Below are 27,396 nucleotides of genomic sequence, written 5' to 3'. Positions count from 1 at the left end.
GCATTACGATGAGAGTTTTTGGTAGAGTATTGAAGTGCAGAAGCGTCTTGTAAATGGATCAGAGATGTGCCATAAGGGTTCTTAGAGGCTGGCACATATCAGATGCCCATGTCTATTGGGTGCAGGTGGTCAGTGTCTGAGTGTGCTCCGAGATGTAGGTGCCTGGTTTCTAACAGGAAAGTGGTGAGCTGAATCCACCAGGAGCTTGCTCTGGTTTCCTTGTTGAGTTTGCCCAGTCAAACTTGTGTGGTGAGGTGCAGGTTGGCTATTGTCAAGGGATTTAACAGGCAACGAATACCAATGCAAGGCAATGACCATCTCCAATAAGAGACAATCGAACCACCATTGCTTAACATTCAATGGTGTTACCATTACTGAATCCCCCCACTGTCAACATCCTGGAGGGAGGGGTGACCATTGTCTGGTGAGTACAGTTGAATTTCTGAGCGAACAGTTCAGCAGCTAGTGTTACTGCATCGAGTCACCACCTGATTCCCCAGAGCCTGTCCATCATTTACAAGGCTCCGGTCAGGAGAGTGATGGTGTACTCCCCACTTACCTGGATGGGTGCAGCTCCAACAACACTCAAGATGCTTTGGCACTTCCCAAGACAAAGCTTGCTTCATTGGCACTGCATCCATCACCGACACTCCGTAGCAGCAGTGTGTACAGTCTACAAGATGCACTGTAGAAATTCACCAAAAGAACCTTAGACAGCACCTTCGAAAACCACGTCAACTGCCATCTAGATGTACAAGGACATGGAATCACCACCTTCAAGTCCCCCCTCCGAGCCACTCACCATCCTGACTTGGAAATATGTCACAACACCACCAGGTTATAGTCCAATAGGCTAGTGCTTCCAACTAAACCTGTTGGGACTATAACCTTGTGCTGTGTAGCTTTTCACATCATGGAAATATATCATTATCCCTTCCCTGTCGCTAAGTGAAGATCCTGGAAATGCATCCCAACCACCACCACCACCCCCCTCCCCCCACCAAGGGCACTGTGGATCAACCGACGGCACATGGACTGCAGTGGTTAAAGTGACTCGCGCCCACCCACCCCCAACCTTCTCCAGGACAGTGAGGGAGTGAGGGCCAACAATTACCCATGTCCCATGAGTCAACGTTTTTTAAAAAAGGATGCAAAGTATTCAGTTAACACCTCAACCATGCCTCCAGCCTTCCAGAATAAATCCCCTTCATGGTCCTTAATTTGTCTTGCTTCTCCTTTTTACTACTGAAGTGCTTATGAAGACATTAAGATTCCCTTTTAAGTTAGCTGCCAGTCTTTTTTCATAATTCCTCTTTGCTTTTTGTAGTTGCTTTTTCACTTCACTTCTGACATTTTGTATTCCGCTTGGTTCTCAGTTGTACTTTAATACCGCACAACTGCCATAAGTACATTTCCTTTTCTTTAATGCAACGTCATCTCCTTATGTCACCCTAAACCTTAATGATACAATAATTACTCTCCCCTAAATTTTTTTACACTGTCACTTGATCTGTTTGGCCCATCTTATTTCCAAGAACCAGATTTGGCAGTGCCTCCTTTATATTGTTCTGGACACTGGGAAATTCTCCTGAACACAGTCTTGAAGCATTTGGTCCCTTGCTGTTCCTTACACTGCCACTAACTCAGTCAATGTATGGGTAATTAAAGTACCTCGTTATAACTACTCTATGATGTTTACACTCAGTAAACATCTGAGTTCCTCTATCCTTCCCACTAGCTGGTGGTCAAAATGCTAGTGAGCAAGGTAATTGCACTTGGCTCTAGACAAGTGATTCTGTCGTTGAAAGCACTGAACTATTCTCTTTCTTTAGAACTGTAATACTTTCCTCAGCAAAATATCACCTCTTGTCCTTTTCCTTTCCTAATTTTGCTGAACACTCCGTAACAAGGATTATTCAACACTGGGTTTCTAGTATCACAATGTCAGAATCCCAATCCCTGTGCCTACAACTGCCCAATCTTATTAACTACTTCCTGTGCATTCACATAATATGTATGAAATGAGCTGGTGGAGGCAGGTACAATTACATTTAAAAGGGTTTATGAATAAGAAAGGTTTAGAGGGATATGGGCCATATGCTGGCAAATAGGACTAGGTTAATTTTAGGATATCTGGTCAGCATGGATAAGTTGGACCACAGGGTCTGTTCCTGTGCTGTACAGCTCTACGACTCTATTTGTCTTGTTAAAACCAGCTCATCTTGTCTTGATAATGGAATCCTATAGTTGGTCTTATTCTGTAATAACCTGACCATGTATGGAAGGGAATTAATAAATTTTATTCATTATGGCAGCTGTGCATCACTGCCTACGCCAGCACTTATTGCTCAATCCTCATTGTCCTTGAATGTGGTGGTGAGTTGCCCAATTGAACTGTTCAATCCATGGGTGTAAGTACCCCCACAATGGGAGAGATTTCCAGAATTTTTGACCCATTGTTACTGAAAGAATGGCCATATAAATAAAAGTCTGGACTGTGACTGGCTTGGAAGGGAACTTTCTAAGTAGTGGTGTTCCCATGCATCCACTGTCCTTATCCTTCTAGATTGTATTGATTGTGAGTTTGGAAATGCTATCTGCGGATTGTGGTGAGTTTCTGCAATGCAGCTGGTAGATAGTGCATGGTGCTGCTACTGCTACTGTGCATCGTGGTGGAACTTTGAATGTCTTTGGGATGGTGTCAAGCTGCTTCATGAGTATTGTTAGAATATTCCCACTTGCTTGGATGAGTGGGATTCCATCAGTTTCCTGCCTTGTGGAGAGGCTTTGTGAAGTTGAGGGAGGAGTTACTCAACAGGATTCCTTACATCTAATCTACTCTTGTCAACATAGTACATCCAGATGTGTGTCACTGTCTGACATTTGTGTACTGATAGTTACTTGTCATTATCCAGGTCTTCCTGCATTTGGACATGCGATTGCTTGAATAACTGTGACAAGGAGTTGCAACAGTGCTATGGAGTCTCTGACACACTCTACTTTTGCAAAGTTAGAATCTCAGGTGAACTATGAATCCAGTAAATAATTTCCAGTAATCTTAAGTTGACTATCTGAACATCCAGAGATCCAGATAAACATGTCTTTACATAGCATACAGAAAATAATTCAAAAATAGAATCACAAATTACTTGTTGAATGTGGTCTTATCATGTTTTGACTACAGTGACTTGTTTTGGGGGTCTATTGAGTCTATGCAATTTATCAATTTGAATTTTAGTGGAAGTTTCTCAAGTGGATAAAACTGTTCAAGATTTTGAATGTGTACTGGTTAAACTGCACAATTTTCATAAACTTGCAAAATATTCTTCAAAGTACTTCATGAATCACAAAACCAATACTGTCAATAATGTGCCAATAAGTTTCAGTCCTAGACTGGTCCAGCACAGATCATTTTGTGGAGTCCATCACAGAATAATTCCGATCAGGGAAATATTGTGCCAATCATCATAGAATAGTCCAGCACATCAGGAATTAAAAACCTACATTTTGGTGAACAGGGTACAATTTGAAAGTTTGCAGGAAATAGAAAATTAGAAGCACTGTAAACTGTGGAACAGTGTACAAATGCAAAAGGACCCTGAACAAGGTAGCAAACTTCATTTGCCACATGTCAGCCCAATGCTGAACTTCATGAAGAGTGTAAAGTGATTCATTTTGATAGGAAGTGTACAATTATAAACTGGGTGCAGAAACAGAGGGATCTGCATATATATGTGGATTAGACATTGGATCATTATGAAATGGGAAGAAGAGTACGCCGTTCGGCCCCTCAAGCCTGCTCTGCCCTTCAATAGGATCATAGCTGATCCAACATTCCTTACATCAACTTTCCTTTTCCCTGTAACCCTCACTTCCTCTACTGAATATATTCAGCACTGCCTTTATATACAAGGACTATACCCCCACAGCTGTCTGTGACAAATACTAAACCCTTAAGAAATTCCTCCTCATCTTCCTCCCATAGTCCAAAGATATGCAGGTTAGGTGAATTGGCTATGCTAAATAATAGGTGCACTCGTTAGGGTGGGTTGCTCTTCGGAGGGTCAGTGTGGACTCGTTGGGCCAAAGGTCCTGTTTCCACACTGTAGGGAATCTAATCTAAAAAAAAGATTAAACAGGTGGGGACTCTACTGACAGGAGTCTAGAAGAATGAAAGGTGATCTGTATAAACCAAATAGGATTCTTAAGGAGCTTGACAGGGTAAATGCTGACAGGATATTTCCCCTCATGGAAGGGTCAAGGACCAAAAGGCATAGTGTTGGAATAAAGGGGTGCCAATTTAAGACTAAGATGAGGAGGAATGTCTTCTCTCAGAGTCGAGTGTCTTTAGGAGTCCTTGTCACAGATGAGCTGTGGGGGCAGGGTCCTTGTGGACTCAAAGTGGGCAGCACAGTGGCACAGTGGTTAGCACTCTGCCTCACAGCGCCAGAGACCCAGATTCAATTCCCACCTCTGGCAACTGTGTGGAGTTTGCACATTCTCCCAGTGTCTTCATGGGTTTCCTCCCACAATCCAAAAATGTGCAGGTTCGGTGAATTGGCTATGCTAAATTGCCCCTAGTGTTAGGTGAAGGGGTAGATGTAGAAGAATGGATCTGGGTGGGTTGCGCTTCAGCGGGTCAGTGTGGACTTGTTGGGTCGAAGGGCCTGTTTCCACACTGTAGGGATTCTATGATTCCATTAGCCTTTGATTACATGCTGTATCTGTTTGTGCAGTTATCCCCCAAATCCTTCTGTTGCAGTTATTTTCCATTTAAATTGTAATCTATTGTGTTCTTCTTTCCAAAATGAACACCTTCAAATTTTCCCATAGGTTACTGAAGGTGGCTAGACAGGTTGAGTGGATAATAGTGTACAGTATTCAAAGGTTTATTAATAGAAATGCTAATTTGGCCTTAGGTGGAATATTATTCAGTTTTGAGCACTGCAGTTTAGGAACGGTGGGAAAGCCTTTGAGAGGGTACAGAAAAGATACACTGGCATGGTTAGTGATAAAAGCCTCAGATTGGAGAAATCAGAACTCTTTCTTGGAAGAAAGGCAGCCAAGAGGAGATTTCAAAGTACACAATTCAAAATCATGAGGCGTCTGGACAGAGTAGATGAAGGAAAAACTATTTCCACTTCATGAAGGGATGAATGACAGGAGGGCACAGATTTGAAGTAATTAGCAAAAGCAACAAAAACACCATTAGGAAAATGTTTTGCATGCAGCAAATGGTTAAGAATGCAGATTATGTTGGAGGCAGGTTCAATTGAAGTTTAAGAAGGAATTGGATTATTATCTGAAAAGAGTATGTGCGGGTCTAGAGAAAAAGATGGGGAGTGATACTAAGAGAATTGTTCATTTGGAGCCTGGTAAAAACATGGACTATATGTGGTCCTTTTTTGTACTAAACAATTCTACGATTGTCATGTCTTATTATTCCTACATCATTTTTAATTTTATCACAACATTCACCATTGATTACCACTCAAGTTGTATCATTTGCCAATTTCAAAATTGTACTTTGTACCTACTCCCAACCACCCAGTCCAAGACATTCTTACTAACACCATTGCTATAGTACTGAACTCTGGGGAACATCATTGTATAACTTCCTTTAGTCAGAAAAACATGAGGAGATCAAATAATGCTAGCAATATTCAGCAGAGGAAAAGAATTAAAGTTTGAAATTCTGAAACATTTAATTGACTTAAAATTTTGACTCTTACTCAGTTTCAGTGGAATATTTCCAGCATTTTCATTTCAGATTTCAAGCATTTGTAGTATTCTGCATTTTAATTAAACATTCACCACAACTTTTTATACCCATGTTGCCCCTTGTTTATACTTTTATTCCACAGGCATTAAGTATTATCTTATTTTATTAATGCCTTTTAAGAGACCAACAGTGGACTCCCTATTCACGCTCTGCCATCAAAAACTCAACCCGCAACACATCTATGCAGTTCCAAGTGGTTGTATAAGTTGTTTTATGTTTCCATCAGCATTAAACTATTAGCCAGTAATTGTCAGTTTTATCCTTGTCCATTACAAGGACGTAACATTTGCAATCCTTCACTCAGCTGCTCAGAAGATGGGATATTTCTGAATAGCACCCTCAGCAGCTCATTCAGATTTGGTGATTTATCCTTTTTTCAAATGCACTGCCAGCCTTGCTAATACAGAATCTAATTTTATTCAGTGCCCTAACAACCTTAATGTCCTCTTATTTGGTAACCAAGACAGAATGCTCATTTAGTAACACGGTTATGCCTTATTATTTTCCTATTTAGTTTTGCTGTAGTATAATAAAGTACCTTTTAGATTCCCTTCATTTTTATTAATATGTTCTTGCATTGCCTGCTTTCTTTTCCCTCCCCTCAATCCAATTCTCCCTTCTGCATCTTATACTCCTATGCAAACATAAATCAACATGTTTGACATATCTCTGGAACAGGTCGGACTTAAAACTGGCCGAGGGTTAGGGACATTACAGCCCATGGTCTCTTGCAGTTCTGAGTGACAAAGTAGTCAGTCCAGGTTGAGGAACACCATGGTGTTGACCATGTGACTTCATATAAATGCACGAGCACAAGAATATAGTTACCATAGTACAGGGGCCATAGGTACCATATTGACATTGCTGCAGGAATGCAGCAACCCAATGGGAACACATGTCTCAGGCAGGTATCATCTAGATTCCTTCATGGATATGTGGACAGCTGCCTTGGAGGTGAGTGAGTGAGTGAGAGAGAGAAGGGGGGAAAATGTGGAGGAGGGGGTGTGTGGGGGGACCTACACTGCAAGGCAGACCAGGAAATCTATGTCGAGGAATGGCTTTTGTTGCAATATAATAATTGTCCTGGAAATCACAATTGTATGATGGAAACAAAAATGGCAGTGACCATGACAAGAATGGGTGGGGTCTGCAAAGTAACCATGATGATACATCATTAAACTTGGGGGATGTGTCAAATGGTTTAAAATGTCTCTTGCATTCAAATGAGCTACAACACCAATAATTACTCAAAGCTATCAGAACAAACAGGAAAGGAAAAGAACAGGCAGGTAGATCAGACAAAAGATGCTCAATATTTAGTTCATCTCCATTTCCAAAAGACAGTCCTTTGTGCTATTCTTATGCAGCATAGACCACTTGAGCAGAATGGCTGGTTTCAGTGCCAAAATCTCAGGATTAAGTTGCCACAACTCATTATTTGTAAACAGTATGGATTTTCTGGCATATGCAACATCTGTTTTATTTGACATGACATTCCTCAAGTTATACAAATGACATGTACAAAAAAGAGAAAAGACTGAAGTAAAGTGGAACAGTGTTACTTCTACAAGATACATTTGGGTGGAAATAATGCAACATTTGAAAGGTGAAACCTTTAAGCTGGCACCATTTTCAATGTCCGATAAATGAGGGCTACGTTTTACTGATCTTTCTTAAAAGAACATTTGAAGGTGTCTTACCACAAAGTTTTGGATCAAGCAATTCTTGAACTTCCTGCACAGTAATGATGTAACCGACATTTAAAACAATATTTTCTTTCCGTAAATTTTCGATAAGGATACCATAAACTAGAGGGTTGTTCTTTAGTTCACCCCAGTGGCTTCCTCATCCCAATCAGATCTTCTAGGACAATACTCAAGTCCACATTAATATGAGATGTGGGTTTTGGCAATTGGTTCCCTCAAGTTACAAGACCACATGCATTTGCCATTAAGTACATTCTCAGTGAATGCAGCACTGCATTGAGAGATCCTACCATGGACCACGAAAGTCTTACAAGGTCTAAATGCCTGTCCATCTTTCACTCAAAATGCATGAAATTATTTTTCTCAAAAAAAATGCTGCCTTAAAAAGTTCCAACTTATTCCTTCCAAAACCCAATTGCTATTATTGATTGGGTAGCTCAAAATGAAATTTGTTAGATGAATTTCTCTCATCCATTAGCCAAAAAGGAAATGAAGTCTTAGCCAGGAAAGAGTATTTTGCAATGACAGAGAGGATCCATCTGCTCAAATCATTAACAATTCACATTGGGATATCCAGTTTTATACCAATGTAATGGCACATTACAGTTTAGGAGGGATGCCCTGGCTTTCCAGTCCTAGGAATGTTAAGGCTTAATATATTCCAGAAATAACCCCATTAATAAACAACATACTAAATAGTCCAGTAGCCCCTGGATCATTGGGGAAGTGCTATTCAGTCCACATCCCCATCTCCAGTTCCAGCAACAGGCAAGGTGGCAGTGTCCAGTGTTTCAGCATTTTGCCCAATCTGAGCAGTTATGAAACATTGAGATTGTGGTGTTAACCCTCAAGGAATATGTTAAAGAGAGAGCATCATACAAGTTGGGATTCACAATGTACAGCAGAAATGTAAAGCATTAACTTTGTGTCTCACTCGAGGCATTGTCATTTTCACCAATATGTGGCACCCTCTTTTCCTAGTACAACTCTGCAGTAGGAAAGTAACTTACTGAACTACAGAAGAATGGATAAACAATAGAAATGCACAACACAAGACCAGCTTAGGGCATTCCATATCCACATAATTTTATTCTGGGAAATGACATTATTAAATGTTGCCATGATTAAAATGTTGCCCACTGAAGTCCTAAACATCTCTACACCATTCTATTGTGCCAGTTGTATTTGATTTCTGAAGATTTCTAGAACTAGTGAAGATAATGCCTAAAGCAACATCTTCAGTTAGAAGGGCAACTAAGGAGTTCTGGCAATTGGATTTCATCTGTTCACCATAAGAATGTTTATGGCTACAGTTAGACAACTGCTCAGTCCATGGAGGGGATGAGCATTGAGTTTGTTATCCAATCCAGAATTAAACTGCTTCTGCTAAAAAGGAATGGCTTTCACAGATCCAATATTGAGTCAGCTCACTAGAAGAGCTTCCCTTAACAAGCTGCATCCTTCCACCCTTTAGAAAGGGAGGCAGCAAGAGGCCAAACTCCCAGCCAGGCCTGAGCAATGCACTTGTGAACATGGCTAATATTAGAACATCTGTTAGTACAGCAGCTGCAATCCATGGCCAGAGCAAGTTGAACCATAACTTTGGCAATACCACATTACAGATGTTCAGGAAAACCCTACCCTAACATGAAAAAAATACTAAAGGTTGTAGAATCGAATTATACAGCCTGCATAGACCTAGGGAGATTATCTTTGATAACTATTGCCATGATGAGTATACAAAATCTGCTTTAAAAAAATTGCCACGATATGTTGTGAAAGGCAGGCAGGCATTATGACCCATGGTAGGACTACTGCAAAAAAAAAAAAATGCTGGAAAGCCACATTTATATATAAAGTGCATTTAATACTCCCAGAGGGTCGAGGAGTCAATGCCATCAGCAGATGCCTTCAGCACACCTGCATGGTCCCCCTTCAAATACTTCCCATCTATTTTAATTGCAACTTTGTTGTAATCACAGAATTCAAACAGGAAATCGACAGGTTGATCACTGCTGCTGGTGACAGAAGAGTCACTTCCAACCATCCAGTACTTCCCAGTAGAATCTGCAAAAGAGTGCAAAGATATTGTGAGCCAACCCAGACCGAGAACAGCAACACAATCAATGTCTTGGACAGATGCAGCATGATTTCACTCATCGATATATCCTGTAAAAATGGTAGCATATGATTGTTAGCTGCAACATACCAAGGTTTGGTCCTGCTTTTGTAGCACTTAAACAAATAAGATACTCCGGTGAGTAGCAAGCAGGTGTTTTGGTTTTTTTTTAGAAAAAGCCTGAGAATTGGTATAATAATGGTAACCTGAGCTACTGATATTCAACTTTCCCCAATGGATGTTAATATCAAAACACTTTATAACTGGAAATTTTTAAAGGAGGAAAAATTGACCAAAATTGGCTGCTATGATCATTAAACTGGTTGAACTGAAATTATTTATCGGTGAAACGGATAATGAAGTTTGCTTAAAAATTGATTCCTGTTTATTTCATATGTACAGTATAAACTCTCAGTCAGAGTCAGAGTCAGAGATGTACAGCATGGAAACAGACCCTTCAGTCCAACTCGTCCATTCCCACCAGATATCTCAACCCAATCTATCCCACCTGCCAGCACCCGGCCCATATCCCTCCAAACCCTTCCTATTCATATACCCATCCAAATGCCTCTTAAATGTTGCAATTGTACCAGCCTCCACCACATCCTCTGGCAGCTCATTTTATACACGTACCACCCTCCGCGTGAAAAACATGCCCTGTAGGTCTCTTTTATATCTTTCCCCTTTCACCCTAAACCTATGCCCTCTAGTTCTGGACTCCCTGACCCCAGGGAAAAGACTTTGCCTATTTACCCTATCCATGCCCTTCATAATTTTGTAAACCTCTAAGGTCACTCCTCAGCCTCTGATGCTCCAGAGAAAACAGCCCCAGCCTGTTCAGCCTCTCCCTATAGCTCAAATCCTCCAACCCTGGCAATATCCTTGTAAATCTTTTCTGAACTCTTTCAAGTTTCACAACATCTTTTCGATAGGAAGGAGACCAAAATTGCAGGCAATATTCCAACAGTGGCCTAACCAGTGTTCTGTACAGCCGCAACATGGCTTCCCAACTCCTGTACTCAATACTCTGACCAATACAGGAAAGCATACCAAATGCCTTCTTCACTATCCTATCTACCAGTGACTCCACTTTCAAGGAGCTATGAACCTGCACTCCAAGGTCTCTTTGTTCAGCAACACTCCTTAAGACCTTACCATTAAGTGTATAAGTCCTGCTAAGATTTGCTTTCCCACACTGCAGCACCTCACATTTATCTGAATTAAACTCCATCTGCCACTTCTCAGCCCATTGGCCCATCTGGTCAAGATCCTGTTGTAATCTGAGGTAACCCTCTTCGCTGTCCACTACACCTCCATTTTGGTGTCAATATTGATCTGCTTAACTAAGTTCTCTTCTCAATATCTAATAGCTAAAACACTTCCTGATACAGTTCAGGCTTGATCTCCAAAGAGAAGAGCAATGCCATACAATTGGGGTCCCTGAGCTCCCAGAATTAAAGTGTAGGAAGGAGAAGGGAATAAAAACAGCGTTATTGCTTGGTTTAGTGACTCCTGTTGTAGATATTTAACTGAACGGTTCCAGGGATGAGAAACTTCAGTTACATTGGTGAAACTGTTCTCATTGCAGGGAAGACTGAAGAGGAAATTGGATAGAAATTTTCAAAATCATGATGGATCTGGATACAGCAGAAAAGGAGAAACTGTTCCTGCTTGTATAAGGAACAGGAATGCACAGATTTGAAGTGATTTGCAAAAGAAGCAAATGGAAGACCAGAGAAAAAAAAACTTGCATGTATAACAAGTTGTTCAGGTCTGGAATGCACGGTGTAGAAATGAGGAGGAGACAGGTTCAATTCATGCATTTAATCAGGGCTTGGATCGTTATTTAACTAGAATCAAGCTTGCAAAGGTATGGGGAAAGACTGCAAATGACAGTCATGATGTATATTTGGAGTCAGTACAGATAGTGACATGAATCTGCACCGTAACACTAGGGATTGAGACTTTCCAGACTCAGGACATGAAAAAGGACTAAGAGAATGAGATTCATGGAATCATGTCCTGCCAGAAATTACGCCTACAGGAGAGAAACCTATAACAAGTAAACAAATGGAATGACTTACCTTTGAGTCTGTAAGCACCATCATTAAATTCCAGCTGGAAGACATCGTAAGAAGATCTGTTTGAATCTAGGGTTCCAGTCGTTTTCCGGCATCCAATAAAGCCATGCTCTCCACGAAGAGCAATAATCGGCCTGTTGATGAGTTTCATCACAAATTCTTCAGTCTCCGCTTGAAAACAGGAAAGTTGAAGTGAACACTATAGCAATTCAGGCAGTGACGGTCAATTAGCCAGGACAATTGAAGACACACCCCATATTTTTGCCAATACCCTGAGCAAGGAATCAACACATTTAGGGAAGGAGAAAAAAAAAAGAGATACATTTAGGGTGGAGAGGGGAAAAATATAAGCGAGACCTAAGGGGCAATTTTTTCACGCAGGGGGTGGTACAGGTTCAGAATGAGCTGCCAGAGGAAGTGGTGGAGGCTGGTACAATTGCAACATTTAAGAGGCATTTGGATGGGTATATGAATAGGAAGGGTTTGGAGGGATATGGGCCGGGTGCTGGCAGGTGGGACTAGATTGGGTTGGGATAACTGGACGGCATGGACAGGTTGGACCGAAGGGTCGGTTTCCATGCTGTACATCTCTATGACTTTATGTGGAAGAGAACATGATGAGCAATTCCTAGTCTCACAGCTAGTTGGAACCATTGGCGCTCTGTGGAAAATTCGACAGGATTCAGTTATGCAGATGTTTGGAATCACTTCAGTGGGAGATGGAAGTTTCCATCTGGAACTACAGTCAACAAGTTTTTACTTCACCAGCACTGGGCAAGACATTTTAATCCAGACTATATTACTTAAAGCAGAAAATACAAGATGCACATGACTCAGCGAAACAGATTAATTCAGAGCTTTGGGAAAACCTGTGGCTGCAGTCAATTTTGTTTCATCGCCAATAAAAAAAGCTTACTGCCATACATGGTACCAATGCCAAGTTTCAAAGTTGCTGGCGACATGATAAAATGATAATCAAAGGACTTGGTTCTGAAAGATGTGAATAGAAAATAAAAACCTAGATTTCTTCAACACTTAGGATACAATCTTTTTCAAATATCGACATTTTTCTGTAGCAATCATCTGACAATGTTAAAACAGAAGAATTGCAAAGCACTATCTGGATTTGCAGTTTTCTAAAGTACTGGAATCTTTTTCTACTTAAACACCAAATATGATGAAAAACCATTTCAAGAAAGGTTGGAAAAATACTTCGGTTTGAGTCAAAACATAAAAGGGAACATGCTGCTCAAAATCTTCTGGTTTAGGAATAGATTATATGCAACTGGTTAAATGCTTCTAGAAGGGATAGGCAAGTAGCTAAACCAGGAGATCCACATTGGTGCCTCAATATGGAACTTGGAGCCCTGCAATAAAGTAGATGCAATTTTGAATTTTGCATAGGAAGTTTAAAATGTGTTGGGCACAACTGAAAAACAAGACTAGCCTGGAAATGCTTCTTGCATCATACATGAGTCAGTTTAAAGAGGAAAACTGAGTCAACCTGCTGTACAGAACAGAAGGGCTTTTACAGCAAACTTGCCAAGGGAACACTAGATTAATGGGACACCACTCACACCAACCAAAAATAATAAGGAATGCCCTTCTGATAAAGCTGCATGTCAGAGTCAGCGTAATACTGCATAGAAACAGACCCATTGGTTCAACTAATCCATGCTGACCATGTTCCCAAACTAAACTAGTCCAATTTGGATGCATTTGGCCCGTATCCCTCTACACCTTTCCAATTCATGAACTTTCTCCCTGGTAGTTCATTCCACACATGAACCACACTCTTTAAAAAGTTGATCCTCGCCCTTTTTAAATCTTTCTCTGCTCACCTTTCCCCAACATCATCCTGGTAAATCTTTTCTGAACCCTCTCCAGTTTAGTAATATCCTTCCTGTAACAGGGCAACCAGAACTGTTCAGTGTTCCAAAAGAGGTCTCATAACATCCTGTACAACTTTAGCATGGCTACCCAACTCCTATCCTCAAAAGGTCTGAGCAATGAAGGACAGCGTGTTTAATGCCTTGTTAACCAGCCTGTCTACCTGTGATGCAAATTTCAAAGAATTATGTACCTGAATCCCTTCTTTGCTCTGTTCTATAACACCTAGAGTCCTGGGAAAAAGTGAAGACTGCAGATCAGTATCGAATAGTGTGGTGCTGAAAGAGCATTCCTGATGAAGGGCTTACGCCTGAAACCTTGATTCTCCTGCTCCTCCGAAGCTGCCTAACTTGCTGTGCTTTTTCAGCGCCACACTATCAACCACCTAGAGTCCTACCAATAACTGCACCCTCCTGGGGAAGCAGTTTTAAGGAGGGTGGTGAAGTAAGAATAAAAGCAACAGAAGGGGGCAACAAAGCAAGTAAATGAAATACACTTTGGTACAGGGAACTATTCATATGGGGAAGAAAATAGGTATATAGTTGTGGTTATGGACAGTATAATTACAGAGATAAGCACAGTTTTCTGGACCTTTGAAGCCCTGAACTGAAGACTGTTGCCTGCCTGGTGCCAGGGTTAAAGACCTCTCCTCAGGGTTGAGAAACAACTTGGGTGGGGGGTGGGGGGGGCAGGGGAAGAGATTAAACACTCATTGTATTGGTACCAAATCACATTTGCAGAACTAGAGAGATGGTTTTGCTTATACATTTTGCACAATTAGGGGCCCAATTAAATTAAAAACAAAACCTCCAAAGTAATATTCTTTGGATTACCACACGAGTCATAGGCAAACTGACAGTAAGTAAGTAAAGTCGAGGAGTTAAATGCATGCCTCAAAAATTGGAGTGTGTGAAAATGCTTTCAGTGCATGAAGCACTGGCACCAATACCAGTGTTGGTAAGGTACTGGCGCAAATACCAGCAAGAGAATGTAGGGTTACAAGGCAACAAGATATGGTGGCAGTACAGGGCAAATATTTGGAGTAACTATACCCAGGAGAGCAATAGAAAATAGACAGAGTAACCAAGAAACAACAATAAACAGAAAAGGGAGATAATTTAGGAAAAAGACAGGATTAATAGCTCAAATGTATTTAGCATTCAGAACAAATAGATGAATTAGCAGGACAAATACAAGTTAATGGGTATGATCTCAAAGTATGGAGACATGATTGCAAGGAGACCAGAACTGGAAACTAAATTTTCATAAGTATCTGACTTTTCAAAAAGACAGGCACAAAAGGAAAGGGTTGTAGGCTAGCATTGTTGGTATCGAATGAAATAAATCTGACAACACCAAAACTGGAGATAGTGGTTACCTCAAGAGTACAACAGGATCTTTATCAGATGGGCTAATGAGCAGAGGAGTGGCAGTTGGAGGTTAATCTAGATAAATATGGGGTGCTGCATTTTGGAACGGCAAATCAGAGCAGGGCTTGAACTATTAATAGTAAAGTGCTGGGGAGTGTTGCTAAACAAGAGACTTTGGAGTTCAGGTTCATAATTCATTGAACATAGAATCACAAGTACAGAGTATAGTGAAGGCAGCGTTTGGTATGCTTTCCTTTATTGGTCAGAGCATTGAGTATAGGAGTTGGGAGGTCATGTTGTGGCTGTACAGGGCACTGCTTAGGCCACTATGGGAATATTGTGTGCAATTCTGATCTCCCTGCTATAGGCAGGATGTCATGAAACTTGAAAGGGTTCAGAAAAGATTGACAAAGATATTGCTAGGGTTGGAGTGTTTGAGCCAAAGGGAGAAGTGGAATTGACTGGGACCATTTTCACTGGTGCATCAGAGGCAGAGGGGTGACCTTAGAGGTTTATCAAATCATGAGAGACATGGGTAGGATAAATAAAACGAGGTCTTTTCCATGGGGTTGGTGCAGTCCAAAACTAGAGGGCATAGGTATAGAGTGACAGGGGCAAGGTTTAAAAAGGGATCTAAGGGACAACCTTTTAAAAACACAGATGGTAGTGCATGTCTGGAATGAGCTGCCAGAGGAAGTGGAAATGGTAAAAGCTGTGACAATTACAATATCTAAAAGGCATCTGGATACGTATATGAATAGGAAGAGAATGCTGACAAATGAGACTTGACTTAAGGATATCTGGTTAGTGTGGATGAGTTGAAAATGTTTCTGTGCTGTACATCTCTGACTCTAAATATAATAGCAAGAAATAATTTGGAGTCAGAAAATGTAAAAAAAAGTATGATAGCTGGGTGAAGGTAAAATAGAAAAGGGTAAAGATGACACTGGAAGGGTAGTCTTATGGCCCCCTAACAGTAGCTATATGGTGGGACAGACACTCAGGAGATAATGAGGCATAAAACAAAGGCAGCTCATTCACCATGGGTGACTTTAACCTTCATGTAGTTTGGGAGAGTCAGATTGGCAGAAACCATGAGGAAAAATTGAGTGTATTCCAGACAGTTTCCTAGAACAAAGGTATGGTGGATCCAACCAGGATCAGGCCATTTTTAATCTGATGTGTTACAAAGCAGATTTGATAAATGATGTCACAATTAAAGATCCCCTCAGAAAAAGTGATCAGAACATGGTATAATAAAGCAGGAAGAACTTGGGTCAGAAGTGATTACGTGAAGCTTGAACATGGCTAATTACAAAAGAATCAGGACTGACCTGGCTGAAGTGGACTGAAGGGGCTTAGCAGCAAAGATAGATGAGAAACAATGGCAGACATTTAAGATGATAGTTTAAGGCTTACAGCAAAGGCATATTCCAGTGAGGAAGGAAGATTCTAAGAAATTGGGTAAGTTAAAAATCAAAAAAGGTGACAAAAGAAGAGGGAGAAAATAAACTTTGAGCATAAACTTGCAAGTAATATCAAAACAGACAGTAAAATGTGGTTCAACAGCCAGAAAGGAAGTGAGAAGCCAAAGTGAGCATAGATCCTGGAGAGAAAATGAGGCTGGGGAAGGAATGATAACGAACCTGAAACCAGCAAAGGAAACCGATAAATACTTGGAGAATCAGTCTTCACCAATTGCATTCCAAAATTAAAAATATTCAAGCGGCAAAAGGAGGGGAGGGAATAAGTACAATAACTAGCGAGAGAGAAAACCTGCTGGGAAAAAATAATGAGGTTAATCACCAATAAAGTACCCTGGGTCTGATGATCATGTACCACCATGCCACAACAACAGCACACTCCCCTTCCCCAAATCCATGTCACATACCACTTGGAGAAAGCACAGAATATGGCAGGGGCAGAGAATATCCTTCAATGTCCAGCATCTTGGGGGTAGGGGTGGTGGTCTTGGCATCATCATCATTAATGACCAAGCTGGTCAAGTTTTAATGACAGTTGTTAGGCTAGGTGTACAGCAGTTGGTGGACGAATAAGCTAGAGAGAAAACATATTTGACCTCCCCCTCAATCAGCCTGCTAGAGTTACATCTGCCTGTGACAGCCTGCTCAGTCAGAGTGACCACTAGAGATGTGGGAGAGGTACCCTCAGTGTTGAGGGGCCTGGACATCCACAAGGTGCTGTGGGCCATTATACTCCAACACAATCTGTAACCTCATGGCCTAGTGTATCTCCCACACTATCATTGCCACTGAATCAAAGGACCAACCCTAATTCAAAGAACAACGCTGGAGAGCGTGGCAGCGGGAGCAGCAGCACCAGGCATGCCTGAAAGTGAGGTGCTAACCTGGGGAGTCTACAACACTAGACAGTGTAACCAAACAGCATAAGCAAGTGGTACACAGGACTAAGCAATTCCACAAGCACTAATCAGATCTAACTTCTGTAGCCCTGCCATTCAACCATGAAACAAAGTATACAAAAAACCTCACTTGAAGATGCAGCTCCATCCTCACTGGTGGGCACAGTCTAAGGCTGGGTAAGGGTAAAGATGTACAACAATCTTTAGCCAGAAGTACCAAAGTAGATGATGCACCATATCAGTCTTCAGTCAACTCTACTCACTTCAAGTACAAAAGGACAACTGAAGACACTAGATACCTCAAATTCCATGCGTCCTGTACACAAGAGGCAGGGCAAACTCCCCCCCACTCAATACCACCCAATCAGTCTACTGTCGGTAAAGTTATAGATGATGTCAGCAACAGTGCTATCAAGTATCACTTGCTTGGCAGTGGACTTCTTCCTGACGCTCAGCTTGATTCCACCAGGGGCAGTCAGCTCCTGACCTCATCACAGCCTAGGCTTAAATATGGACAAGAAAGCTGAACTCGTGGGGAGGCAATGACTACCCTTGCCATTAAGCTGTATTTGACAGTGTGTGTTATCAAGGAGCTCGAACAAAACTAGAGTCAATGGGAATCAGGGAGAATCTCTCTGCTGGTTTCAATCATTCCTGGCACATAGGAAGATGGTTGTAGATGTTAGATATCAGTCATCTCTGTAGGAGTTCCCCAAGGTAGTGTTCTCATCTAAATCCATTTCAGCTGTTTCATAAGTGATGTTTCCTTCATCAAAAGATCTGACAGTGTTCAGCACTATTTTGATTCCTCCAATGCTGAAGCAATCTACATCAAATTGCAAGAAAACCTTGACAATATTCAGGCATGAGACAGCACAGTGTTGCAGTGGTTAGCACCTGCTGACTCAACACCAAGGAGCCAGGTTCGATCCCAGCCTTGAGTGTCTGTGCAAATTCCAGACATTCTCCCAGTGTCTGTGAGAGTTTTTTTAAGATTAGATTCCCTACAGTGTGGAAACAGGCCCTCCGGCCTAACCAGTCCACAGTGACTCTCCAAACAGTAACCTACCCAGACCCATTTCCCACTGACTAATGCACCTAACACTACGGACAACTTAGCATGGCCAATTCACCTGACTTGCATATCTTTTGACTGTGGGAGGAAACCGGAGCACCCGCAGGAAATCCACGCAGACACGGGGAGAATGTGCAAACTCCACACAGACAGTCGCCAGAGGCTGGAATTGAACCTGGGACCCTGACGCTGTGAGGCAGAAGTGCTAACCACTGAGCCACTGTGCCGCATGGTGTTCAATTGTTTTCCCCCATATTCCAAAAATATGCAGGTTAGGTGGATTGGCAATATTAAATTGCCCATGGTGCCCAGGGATGTGCAGGCAAGGTGGATTAGCCATGGGAAAATGCAAGGTTGCAGGGATGGAGTGGGTCTGGGTGGGATGCCAGTTGGAGGGTTGGTGTGGATTCGAAGGGCTGAATGGCTTGCCTCCACACTGCGGGCATTTTATTCTATAGGCATGGATTCTACTTGTGGGCTGAGGTGGGGAACATCTGTGCCTCACAAATGTCATGAAATGATAATCTCTAACAAGATCCATCATCTCCTCTTGACACTCAGTGGTATTACCAACATATCTGCCACTAACACCACATGGGAATGATCATTAATCTGAAGCTGTCATTACATGAAGTCAGAGGCTAGGAATCTTGCAAGTAACTCACCTCCAGATTCCCTAAAACCTGGCTACAATGTACAAGGCAGAAGTCAGGAGTGTAATGGAGTAATCTCCACTTTTCTGCAGAAGTGCAGCTCCAACGTGAGAAACGGTCTGTATAATCGGCACTGCACCCATAAACATTCACTCCCTCCACCACTCAGTAGCAGCTGCGCATACCATTCATAAGAAACACTGCAGAGCTTCAGAGGCTCCTTAGACAGCACCTTCCAAACAGATGATCACTACCAGCTAGAAGAACAAGGACAACAGACATGGGAACACTAGCACCTGCAAGTTCCCTGAATGTTACTAATCATGATGACTGAGAAATACAGCGGCATTCCTTCAGTACTGCTGGGACAAAATTCTGGAAGGCCCCCAATCCATTTAATAGCACTTTGGTGTACACCAACAGATTGCAGTGGTTCAATAAGGCATCTCACACCACGTTTTTCAGGGCAACTACATATGGGCAATAAATGCTGGCCTGACCAGTGAAGCCCAGATACTCTATTTCACTCAAATTTTTTTTTAAATGTATAAAAATTTGGGTGATTTTAAGCCATTCTAAGATGAACTGGATACAATAAAGGTTTTATACATGGAGAAAATGGTGGAAACTTTATAATGAATCTAAAGCTGCTTCCTAGGTCAATACATCTCAGCAAATAGCAATGTGGGGAACAAAATGAGAGTTGCTCAATTTAGCTCCAGAAGTGAAATGGTGCAAATACATCAGTGTAGAGTAATGAAAGTGGCTGATAATAACAGTTACACTCAAAGTTAGGGTAGAACAGGAAATTTAGGATTAAAATGAGTTTCTAGGACTGGGGGGGGGAGCAAATTTCAGATGAGTTAGTGTTGGCCCAAAGTAACAGAGCATTAAAAATAACTTGACAAATCAGCAGTGGAGATTTCTTCAATTTTAAAAAAAAGTGTACAATTAATGTAAATTTATTCTTCAAAAACAAAATGGTATACTTGTCCCACTTCTCCAAACATCAATTAAACACCAGTTCAAATTGCAAAAAAAAGGACAATGTGTGGGGTGGGGAGGGGAAGCTGTAAGCCACAGTCATGCCTGCGTACAATTTGGAAGCCTCGGCCTACCTGGTGTTTCTATGCTGGCACAAAGCTGCCCATTCTTTTTTGCGGTCACATATTTTCCATTGACAGCCTTCAGAACAATCCTTCTCCCACGCCATTCAATTTCAAAGTAGCAATTGCCATTTCTGTGAAACAAAAATGCAGGAAAGATGATTAATTCTGTGTGGGTTGAAAAAACTGGATTTGAAATGAGGACTTTAGTCATTGCACAGCATCCACATTTGTAACATAACCCATAACCATCACAGGCTGATGTCATTTACCTCAAGTTTATTCCTCTGACTGCTTTAATCTATTTTATAGAAAAGGAACTGGCACAACCTGTTCAGGACCCTATTTTTGGAATTTTAATCCTCGTCTCAACTGAATTTTAAGATGTATAGATATAGATCAGTTTCAGTCTTATAATGGTTTCTTCAAAGCAAAAAGAGACAACTACAATTATTCAAATTTGGAATTAACTATACAAATAGCTACCCAAGAGCACAAACATTATTTCACAGTTTACACCTTCCATGTCTTTTTGCTTGGACAGTGCTGGGCTTCTGGTACCGACAACTCTATTTAAACCTCCTCACTTTTTCCTCTTTGCCAGAACTTGTGACTCTGCTCAGCAGGCCATAGACTCCACCTCATGTCCACACCAGTTCCTACTGTATGGCAGTGAATGGAGGAATGAAATGGACTGCATAATCATTCTTAACGTCAAACCACATCTCCAAAATTGAGTGTTGTAGAATAGAGTGCAAGTTGTAATAGGACAACAAAACAGAACAGATTTGAAGGTAATTTCTCCACAACACCCTGACTGGCCTGTCTGTTATCCTGGCTTTAGACTGGTTTCCATTGGTAGGAGAGACTAGGACCAGAGGGCTCAGCCTTAGAGTAAAGGGAAGACCTTTTAGAATGGAGAGAAGGAGAAATGTCTTCAGCCAGAGAGTGGTGAATCTATGGAATTCATTGCCACAGAAGGCTGTGGAAGCCAGGTCATCAAGTATTATTTAAGACTGAGATAGATAGGTTCTTGAGTGTCAAGAATTACAGGGAGAAAGAGAGAATGGGGTTGAGAAACTTATCAGCCATGATTGAATAGCAGAGCAGACTCAATGGGCTGACTGATCATGACCAATCCCCAGACTGTACAGGCATAAATCCCTTGGGCTCTGGTAGATGTGGCCAAACCCCTGGACAGGGAAAGGACAAGCTGCTTGACCGATTCTGATAGTACCCCAGGCTGACCATGGTGCCCTTCCACTCGAGTTGAGGGAAACACCCCTTTGATTTTCACATTAGGCTATTTGCTTCAAGCACACGTACGCATTTTCTGAAAAACTTTGTGGCACATGCAGCTTGGATGCAGTTGACATACCATTGTGCTGCATACAGACCTGTCCACCACATTTGGTTGTTCAGAGCTCCCCACCCTGACAAACAGTCTGATACTCCCTCTGCACTAAGAAGCAATGCAAGCCACAGAGGCTGGCAAGCCTGCAACTGAACACTACATGCCATGCACACAAAGGCAGTGTAACCCAGAGAGAGGCTGGCAGCCCATAAACCAGTGCTGAAGTCTGGGAGTTTGAGAGAGTGCAGGAAAGAAAGCAATGTGACTAAGACAAAGCATGGAGGTCTCCCAGCAAGGGCAAAGTGAGTTAGCACTAACAAAGCAAACTAAGAGTCACAAGATGCATCTGAAACACATGTCCCTGTGCATAAAGCACCCTAACCGAAGAACATATCTCAAATGTCCCTGGAGTTTTGAAGTGATTAAGGACTGAGGTGATGCCAGAGTTAGTCAAACAGTACACATGACGACAATGTGAAAGGCTGGTGTTCTGCTGGTGCTGAAGTGCGATGAGGATGGCAAATCTGAGGAACGATGTTCAAGGCTTGAGGCGTGGAGGGGAGGGGCTGGAGAGAACTGCTAAAAGTGCTTCTCAGCAATTAGATTCCAAATTGTTCATTCTCTCCATATTCCTGCAACATCTCCATATTTGCTCACACACTGGCAGATACAATCATTATCTGAAGTAAAGTTCTAAACTAAACAATCAAGTCAATTTATTCTTGTCACATATACTGAGATACAGTGGAAAGTGTTGTTTTGCATGCTAAACTAATGGATCATATCACATGAAGTGCATCAGGGTAGCAGAACAGAGTACAGATTGTAGTGTTACAGCTGCAGAGAAGATTCAGAGAGAGACATCAAAATTGATGTTTGAGAGGTCAACTCAAAAGTCTGACGACAGCAGGCAAGACTCAAAAGATTTACACAGATGTTTCCAGGTTTGGAGGATTTGAGCTACAGGGAGAGGTTGTCAACCCAATCTAGTCCCACCTGCCAGTACTTGGCCCATATCCCTCCAAACCCTTCCTATTCATATACCCATCCAGATGCCTTTTAACTGTTGCAATTGTACCAGCCTCCACCACTTCCTCTGGCAGCTCATTCCATACATGCACCACCCTGTGTGTGAAAAAGTTGCCCCTGAGGTCTCTTTTATATCTTTCCCCTCTCACCCTAAAACTATGCCCTCTAGTTCTGGACTCCCCAAACCCAGGGAAAAGACTTTGCCTATTTATCCTATCCATCCCCCTCGTGATTTTATAAACCTCTATAAGGTCTCCCCTCAGCCTCCGACACTCCTCTCTATGACTCTATTTGGCCATGTCATCATGGTAAGGATACCACTCTGGATCAGGTTCAATCCATTTCCCTCCATAACAAATTACCTTCTCCGGTCATTGGATTGGAAAATCTGCATTTTTGAACAATACTTGGTGCACTATTAGAGTTCCATTATTTGACAAGCCATGACGTGGAGGAGCCAGTGTTGGACTGGGGTGGACAAAGTTAAAAATCGCCAGGTTATAGTCCAACATGTTTACTTGGAAGCACCAGCTTTCAAAACACTGCTCCTTCACTACCTGCTCCAAAACAAAAACCTGTTGCACTACAACCTGGTGTGTGATTTTTAACTATGATTTGATATGGTAAACATTCACAGTTCCCTCTGAACTATTTTCTCAGTCTACATTCCATTTATTCTATTGCGTTTTAAATTCATTGATGGCCCCTATGTTGCTGGCTGCATCAACATTTACTGTTCATACCTAATGATCCAAAGGACAATCTGTCAACCACACTGTTGTGGGTCTGTTACCTGGTCTGGACTATGTGTGGCAATGATGGCAGATTTCATTCCCTAAAAAGGACATTAGTGATCCAGATGGGTTGTTACAACAATTGACAGTGGCTACGTCACTCAAGTTTTTATGGAGTTCAAATTTCACCATGTGCTATTTGAGCCAATGAGTTCAGAGTATTAGCAAAATCCTGCAGATGCTGGAAATCTCAAACAAACAGAATGCTGGAGAAACTGGTAGCATCTGTGAAGAGAGAAACAGAATATTTTGTCTCTGGTATGTCAGAAAATCTTTTTTAAATATATTTTTGATACAGGTGGTGAAGAAGGGAGACAGATGGTGAGAGACCCATTGCAAAAGTCAAAGGGGTTTGTTAATAGTAGTGAAGAGAGAAAGATTATAAAACACAAATGAAAGGAACTATTAGAACACAGAACAGTACAGTACAGCACAGTAGAGGCCCTTTCATCCTTGATGTTGCATCAGCCTTTTGTCCTATTAAGATCAGACTAACTTGCATATCCTTCATTGTACTAACTTCCAAGAGTCGCTTAAATGTCCCTAATGTATCTGACTCTACCACCACTGCTGGCAGTGCATTCCAGGCCCCCACCACTAAGCCTATCTCTGACATCTCCTCTAAACCTTCCTCCAATCACCTTAAAATTATGTCCCCTTGTGATAGCCATTTCTGCCCGGGGAAAAAGTCTCCAGCTATCCAATATCTATGCCTCTCATCTTGTATACCTCCATCAAGTCACCTCTCATCCTTTCTGCTCCAATGAGAAAAGTCTTAGCTCCCTCAATCTTTACTTCACAAGACATGCCCTCCAGTCCATCCTGGTAAATCTCCTCTGCACCCTCTCTAAAGCTTCCACGTCTTTCCTGTAATGAGGCGAACGCAGAACTGAACGCAATATTCCAAGTGTGGTCTAACCAGGGCTTTATAGAACTGCAACATAGTTTTGCAGCTCTTAAACTCAATCATTCCTCTGGGCTTATGAAAGCCAACACACCTTCACAAAGCTATCAACTTGGTTAGCAACTACGGAAATGGACCCCAAGATCCCTCTGTTCTTCCATACAGCCAAGAATCCTGCCTTTAACCCTTCCAAAGTGAATCACTCCACGCTTTTCCAGGTTGAACACCACCTACTAATCAGCCCAGTTCTGCATCTCGTCAACGTCACATTGCAACGTACAACAGCACTCCACACTATCTACAACTCCAAACTTTGTCATCGGCAAACCTACTTACCTACTTCCTCATCCATGTAACTTTCAAAAATCACCAACAGCATAGGTCCCAGAACAGCTCCCTGCAGAACACTACTGGTATTCAAGCTCCAGGCTGAATACTTTCCATCTCCTACCACCCTGTCTTCTGTGGGCTAGCCAATTCTGTATCCAGACAGCCACACTTCCCTGTATCCCATGCCTCCTTACCTGCTGAATGAGCCTACCATGGGGAACCTTATGAAACGCCTTGTTAAAATCCATACACACTACATCCATTGCTCTACCTTCATCAACATATTTTGTCACATTCTCAAAGAATTCAATAAGGTTTCAGAGGAATGACCTGCCCCTCAAAGCCCTCTATTCTCTCCCTAACAGCAAAGTAAACAGACAAACAGGACAAAGCTGTCTGAGGTGGGGGTTAGAAAATAAGAAAATGTAAATCAGAAAATGTGATCTGTTCTGAAGTTATGAAATTTAATATTGAGACCATGAGACTGCCAAGTGCCTTAGCAGAAAATGAGGTGTTGCTCCTTAGAATTGTATTTTGCTGCATTTGAACATTGCAACAAGACCAAGGCAGAAAGGTTAGCATGAGCAAGATGGTTTATTGAAGTGGCAAGCAACTAGGTCAAGAGAATTCCTACAGACTGTTTCGCAGGACACTTACACTGTCACCCAGTCTGCACCCACCGTGCTCGCTATTGTAAAGGAAACCACATTGTGAGCAGTGAATGCACTAGACTAGATTGAACAAAACAAAATAAAACAAAACACTGCCTCACCTGGAAGGTATGTCTGGGGCCTTGAGACAGCAAGGAGGGCGATGGTGAATGGACAACTGTTTAAAAACTTCTACAAGTCCCCAGGAAGGTGCCATGGGGAGTGAGGAAGTGTTAGGAATTTCAGAGGGAACGATATCTGCAGAATGCTGACATTGGAGAGCAGGGGAATGTTTGTACGGTAGCAGCACCCTGTTGGAGGTAGTGGAAATGGCAGAGGATGATCTTTATTAATGTAGAGATGAACAGGGTGGGAAGGAAGGACAAAGAGAACCTGATAGATGTGACTGGGGGCAGCCTTACCGAAGGTGACATCAGAACAGATGCGAAGGAAACTGCAACTGGGAGAATGGAACAATCCTTACTGGAAGCAGGGAGAGAGGAGATGTGATCAGGTCCTTGTTTTTGCACCGATAGTATCTGCATTTAAAAAGGACCCTTCTAACACCCAGCCTTTTCCGGTTTACCATGCTCTTAAGTACGAAGGACTTATTCTCCCAAATCCACACTTTAATTTAAAAGTCGTTCTGGTATAACCCACGTTTCGTTAATATGAATGGGCTATAACGCAATTGACAGATTGTGGATTCTGTTTGGATAACGCAAACTTTCTAGTGAATGGGTATAATGATTTTCTATAGTGGTTTTCCATTGCGCAATTTACTATAGCACAGGGTTGGAGAGGAACGATACGTATACCCATTTTACATCTTTTTTCACCACTAACAGCTCGCCTTTTGTACTGGGTCTCTACACCACTTGCTGTCCTCAACTTCCATAAAGGAATATAAGAAGATTTCTGTCACCTTTAAATTCTGGAGAAGTCAAAGCAGACTTGAAATTTATTGATGAAGGGCTTTTGCCTGAAACGGCGATTCTCCTGCTCCTCTGATGCTGCCTGACCTGCTGTGGTTTTCCAGCACCACACTCTACTTGAAACTTTAATGTTTCTTTCTCCACAGATACTGCCAGACCTGCTAAGTTTCTCCTGTAGGAGAACATAGGACAGTATAGCACAGCACAGACCCTTCGGCCCTTGATGTCGTGCCAACCTTTTATCCTACTCTAAAGATCAAACTAACCTACATACCTCATTTTACTATCATCCATGTGCCTCTCCAAGAGTCACTTAAACATCCCTAATGTATCTGATGCTATTGCCACTGCTGGCAGTGCATTTCCATGCACCCACCACTCTGTGTAAAGAACCTACCTCTGATGTCTCCCTTAAACCTTCCTCCAACCAGCTTAAAATTATGCCGCCTCGCGATAGCCATTTCAGCCCTGGAAAAAAGTCTGACTATCCACTCTAACTATGCCTCTCATCATATTGTACACTTCTATCATGTCACCTCTCACCCTTCTTTGCTCCAATGAGAAAAGCCTTCGCTCCCACAACCTTTACTTCACAAGACATGCCTTCCAGTCCAGGCAGTATCCTGGATAATCTCCTCTGCACCCTTTCTAAAGCTTCCACATCCTAAGGCAACTGAACACAATATTCCAAGTTTGGTCTAACCAGGGCTCCAGAGAGCTGCAGCCTCACAGCTCAAACTCAATCCCCCTGCTATACCATACGCCTTCTCAACAACCGTATCAACTTGGGTGGCAACTTTGGGGGAACTGTGGCCATGGACTCCAAGACCCCTCTGTTCTTCCACACTGCCAAGAATCCTGCCTTTACATTTAAATTCAACCTTGCAAAATGAATCACTTCACACTTTTCCAGGTTGAACACCGTTATTCTACATTTGATCCCCAGAATATTGGCCTGGGATTCTGGATTAAGAGTCCAATGACATTACCAAAGCCACCACATGCCTTAGAATATTCGGCAGCGGTGGATTCAATCCATTGTCAAAGAAACTGGAATGTAAATCCAGAGCCTTCAATCACTCAGCCATGCTACCATATCTTGCGTGAACACAAGCCTTGAATGCATGCATTCCAAGATTGGATTATGGGTATTAGAACCCCTACCCTAGGTATAGCAGCAATGTAGGGTTTTTTTGGGCAAGTATTTGTAGTAGAAAGGTGCAAGGGTTTAAAAG

At 42.0% G+C, this 27,396-nt stretch overlaps 1 protein-coding gene across 1 annotated transcript in view; it reads right to left on the bottom strand.

Moving 5' to 3' along the window:
• Nucleotides 1-7,232: 7,232 nt before the first annotated feature.
• The window catches only part of fscn1a (fascin actin-bundling protein 1a), a 45,747-nt gene continuing 25,583 nt past the window's right edge, over nucleotides 7,233-27,396 (bottom strand). The window contains exons 3-5 of the mRNA XM_043711264.2: nucleotides 20,178-20,299; nucleotides 11,692-11,859; nucleotides 7,233-9,555 (exon numbers count right to left, since the gene is read on the bottom strand). Of these exons, the coding sequence (XP_043567199.2) occupies nucleotides 9,353-9,555; nucleotides 11,692-11,859; nucleotides 20,178-20,299 (493 nt within the window). The 3' untranslated portion in view covers nucleotides 7,233-9,352. The remainder of the gene's footprint in view (nucleotides 9,556-11,691; nucleotides 11,860-20,177; nucleotides 20,300-27,396) is intronic.

This window comes from Chiloscyllium plagiosum, unplaced genomic scaffold, assembly GCF_037043375.1.
Source record: "Chiloscyllium plagiosum isolate Xiang-an unplaced genomic scaffold, Cpla_swu_hap1 HiC_scaffold_20, whole genome shotgun sequence".
In the NCBI taxonomy this organism is placed as follows: Eukaryota; Metazoa; Chordata; class Chondrichthyes; order Orectolobiformes; family Hemiscylliidae; genus Chiloscyllium; species Chiloscyllium plagiosum.
The sequence above is the reverse complement of the archived record's forward strand: the minus strand, read 5'-3'. Positions and strand labels throughout refer to the sequence as shown.